At 35.8% G+C, this 4,695-nt stretch overlaps 1 protein-coding gene across 5 annotated transcripts in view; it reads right to left on the bottom strand.

Moving 5' to 3' along the window:
* ntm (neurotrimin) overlaps positions 1 to 4,695 on the bottom strand; it is a 474,724-nt gene that overhangs the window by 64,351 nt on the left and 405,678 nt on the right. For all 5 annotated transcript variants that reach the window (XR_006052820.1, XM_014340760.2, XM_042212991.1 and 2 more), the window contains one exon: positions 726 to 958. Coding sequence is in view for 4 of the 5 variants with exons in the window: in XM_014340760.2 (XP_014196246.1) it covers positions 726 to 958 (233 nt within the window). In the remaining variant the exon portion in view is untranslated. The remainder of the gene's footprint in view (positions 1 to 725; positions 959 to 4,695) is intronic.

Genomic DNA, 4,695 nt, shown 5'->3' with positions numbered 1-4,695 from the left:
ATATATATACACATATATATACACATATACACATATATACATATACACACATATATGCATGCTACATATCTGCATATCAAATAGCTCTAAACTGCCCCATTGCACTGTGTGTATACAATCCAATGCACCTCAATGTGTTCTGAATTCCATTAGGAGACTATCACAACTCCACACATCATTATAACCTAAGCATCTTAACACCTGGTATTCTCCATTAACCTTACCTAATATAGCGGATGAGAAACACACTCCCCTCTCATTCCTTGAGCAAGGCATTTGGCATCTCATTGCTCCAGTGGAGCGATGAATGAGAAAATGAGATTTAAGAGAGGCACTGAAGGCCTGTTTTGACTCTATATGTTTTTTTTCCCCCACTTCAGCTCTGCTATGCTGGTGCTTTAGATAGAAGTCATAGATAGTATACTAGCAAAACAAAAAAAAATGGATGTGTGCAAGCGGTTCTAAAAATATCTTAGCTTGAAGTCACATTCAAGGAAGATAGCTTAAAATTGCAATAGTCATGAACAAAAAAACTAATTTGCAGCAGGTATAAGTTATGGTGTCTGTATAAGTTCAGGAAATTAATTTTTTTTATGATTACCAGAGACTCATTGCTTGTAGCACATTCGGAAAAAACAATAACTTACTAGAATTTCACATAGGACTCATTGTTGAATTTAGTATCATATCAGCAGCTGTAGCTGTCTTTATCTTGGCGTCATTACCTTGGACGAGGATGTGAACTGAGGTGGTTCTTGGTCGACTGCTTGTCTGGATTGCACACACATACTGTCCTTCATCTGTCATGTCCACATTTTCAATCTTGATGGTGAACTCCTCTTGATTAAGAGTCACCAAACTCACTCTGGGATCAATCGACCACTTGTCTTCTCCAGCATACAGTATACTTGACCGATTAAGCCATGCTGTGTGTGTGACAACATCCCCGAGTGCACACCTGTGAAGGAACAAAAACAACACTGAAAGTAGGGTTATTTTTAAGATTCAGTGATTTCCATGAGGGAGTACTCATGGAAATCACAAAAACATACTTTATATGATCAACCCCTCCCCACTACGTATAGACTTATTTTTTTAAATGACAAATTTGTATTTATTAATTTATTTTTTCCCTGTTTCTTTGAACTAAAAACATGTACTCTATTGCATGCTACATTTATGATTCAAAAATGTGCTGATGCTTATAAAAGCTGAACTTCTGGTATGACACAGTGTAGAGAGAGGGGATTGTGCAGCTGAATTTAATACGATTACTTTTAGATTATACACTAATAATAGTAACCAAGTTCAATAGAAACGATATGTGTTGTTTTTTATTTATTTATTAAGAATCACTGTGTTACTTTTAAAAAGTAGTAGAGAGGTCCCCCATACAGAGAGACAGGCAACCAGTCATAACATAGAAACAGAAAAAAAACTAGAAACACAATTTCTAATGTGCATTTCATCATGTAATTGTGAAGTAATATTCTGATGCGACACGCTGAAATTGGAATAGCAATTATGTTCTCAGAAATTATGTAAGCTTAGAACAAGACTTATTTTCAATATGCAAATGCACTTACTGTGCAGCGTCAGGTTTCTTTCGTTGATCTACCCACACACTTTGTGATATTCAAAACTGATTGAAATAATGGGCTGAAACTGGATCGTTGTGGTCGGTTGCAATTACAACCGAATGCTTTCCGCAGTCAAAGAATACTGCTTTGATACAGGAGCTGATGACTGATGTTTGAATGTTTCCACGGAATGACACATCTGCTGTATTTTCATAATAGGTGTTTCAATCCTGCTGAGAATGTACAAAGGCCAAAGCCATATGAAGTAAGTGACTTAATGGTTAAAAAAAGAAAACTGCTTTGGGCTGCCAATTGTCCATCATGTGAGTTAGGAGTTTTAACTTTCAGTAGCCTCAGTTCTGCACTCTAGAGCTGGAAATTCAACATTTTAAGTGTTTTGAATGGTGGCAGTGTAACAGGAGCTCACTGCTTTGCAACTGAATGAATCAGCTCCATTTACGCTGTCACAGTTTTTGTTGCACCATCAGTCACTTCCACTTCAGTGGCAGCAGTAGGGTCAATGGCATCCTTGGGGCATTTATGGCACTATAGAGGAAAAGAGCAATAGAAAAGCATGGGGTGCATGTTCTCCAGTGTTGGCGCATATATGGCACAGTGTATAATCAAATAAAATGCACATTTTTTATGCAATGTACACAGAAAACATACAATAAAAACCCTTGTAGCATTGATTTAATATGATGCACTAATTTTAAAGTATGGGTTTAATCAATAATGGCCACAGAAAGTAAACTTCCTCAACCAGATTCTAGTGCAGACATATGACTAAACTTTTCTAAAGAATCCTCAAAAACAGCATGATAGACACGCTTCCACTGTAGCTTCCCCTCAAGCAATTAAAGTAATTTACTGCCAAGAATTTTATGAATACATGCGTGAGTGGGTAGTATTATCTACTTAGAGGGCTCAAACTATAAAAGTACTAAATTAATATGAGTACATTTACATGCATTTGGCCAAAGGGGAAAAAAAAGGTTGTGTTTAACACAGTTTTCAACACATGTATTTTTTTTTGCTTTTAACCTATCTTAATCCCAGCGTATAATGGAGATCAAGAGGCTCTCCCATAGGGAGAAACAGACAATCAGTCACACTCACATCTGTTAGGGTATGTGGTCTGTTGACCCAGTGTTTTGAATTAATGGTTTTTTGAATCTTTCTTTGTCTTTATGTTCTCTCTGTATCTTATGTTTCCTAGTTCAGATTTCTGACGATCTTGAGTTTATCCATATTTATAGTTTCCCATTGTTACCCATTTTTCCTGTTGTGCCTGCCACACAATGTTTCCTGACAACGTCAACCAGCAACCTGCATTTCTAATAATGCCGCTTCAAACTGGCTACAAAAATCAATCCGTACAGATTTCTATTTTAAAATATCCATATTTACAGCAACTATTGTTTACAGTCTTGTACAAAAGACAGTTTGTATGAGGCTGATTCTTTAAAATTTTGTCACTTGGACAAATAAATATTACTTCAATATAACATACAAAATTCTGTGCCTGTATTTGTTTCATTGTCTGCCAACTACTACTATAAGACCACAAGTCAAGCAACCACAAAGGGCAGACAGCTTAAGCTTTGGAAGGTTATCTGTATCACATATTATCATATCATCATGTCACCCAGCCAGTAGCAGGAATAGGCTGAACAATAGCATACATTGATGTACTAGTATTATAAATTAATGACATTGTTTATTTTCTTTTCACTTTTTGCCCCTGCATCTCTAACCTATTTTGTCTTGAAAAGGTTTTAACGAAAGTACAGAACTGCTGGCTAAACAAGTCATTAATGATCTGCTAACACTATTTCAATGTAAAAAAAAAAAAAAAAAAGAGAAAAAAAAAGAAAAATTAATCATATTCACAATTGAAAATTGTCTGTTTCCTAATTTAACCTGAAGGCAGATTCTGACACTGATTCTGGCACACAAAAAACACACAAGGACTTTGATTTGACTTTTTTTCAGCGGTTTACAGCATTTAGCAAAAATCCTCACCATCTGAATTTTAAACAACTTAGTATTCTTTCTCTTTGCTTAGCAGTCAACAAGCTCTGTTTACACTGCCTCCCAAATTCAAACCCATGAGAAACTGTGCACTCATATTTTACCAGTGGGAGTGCTGCAGCTTTGAGTGCAATGAAAGGAACAAAGGACAAAGTAGAAAGGAAATCAGAAATATGAGTCTTATTAAAAGACATTAATTGTGATTGTATACAGGAGTTCAACTCAAAAGTGGAAAGTGATTGCTTTCTAACTTTTAGTCCTCTTTTATTTTCTAAAAACATCAGAGTTTCCACCTAGTGGAAAGAAAAGAGTGAGATACTGAGGAGGATTTTTCCAATTTCCTACTCAAAGAGGAGTAGGAAAATGCCTAATCACATTTAATTCAATATTATAGCCATGAAAAAGTTTGCATGGTTTTAATGCAAACTACTCCACATGAGATATTTAGTCTTCATGCACAATAACGTATTTTAGAATGTGAGTATGCGAGTCAACATATACACAGAAGCTAAAGTCTTAATTTATGAACTCAATAACTAAGAATAAAATGATGTATTCTCCTCTCCTGCTCTAATACCAGGTGTAGATAGTAGATGTAGATGTTTATTTCTTGCTTCTTTTGGAAATGTGAAGTGTGAAAGGAGAGCGATAGCGGGGAGATTATTCACAAAGTGCACACCAAAATACCTCATTTTATGCCTAGATATTCCTCAGGTTCAAAAGTAGGCAGTAGATAATGTTGGGTTTTATGGATTCATAAAGCCTGATACTATCTACAGCACATAACTGTATTATGTGCAGTTTTTGTGTCATTTATGACACAAAAACTGCTCCAGTTCACTCTGCTTCTTCTGCTACTTGCTGCCCTTCTTAAACTCCCTAGAGAAGTATTTTATTTATATTTTAACTAGTCTCTATGACCATGGATATTTCATGCACGCGTGCACGTTGACCTCCAAAAATGAAATTACCATATTGTTTTAAGTGCTACATTCCCCAAAAACATCTAGGGCAAGGGGGTCAAAAGTAGGGCTGCCACAAACGATTATTTTGATAGTCGACTAGTCACCGATTATTTATG

This window comes from Haplochromis burtoni, unplaced genomic scaffold (assembly GCF_018398535.1).
Source record: "Haplochromis burtoni strain Fernald_Lab_line unplaced genomic scaffold, NCSU_Asbu1 Contig_405, whole genome shotgun sequence".
NCBI classification, from domain to species: domain Eukaryota; kingdom Metazoa; phylum Chordata; class Actinopteri; order Cichliformes; family Cichlidae; genus Haplochromis; species Haplochromis burtoni.
The sequence above is the reverse complement of the archived record's forward strand: the minus strand, read 5'-3'. Positions and strand labels throughout refer to the sequence as shown.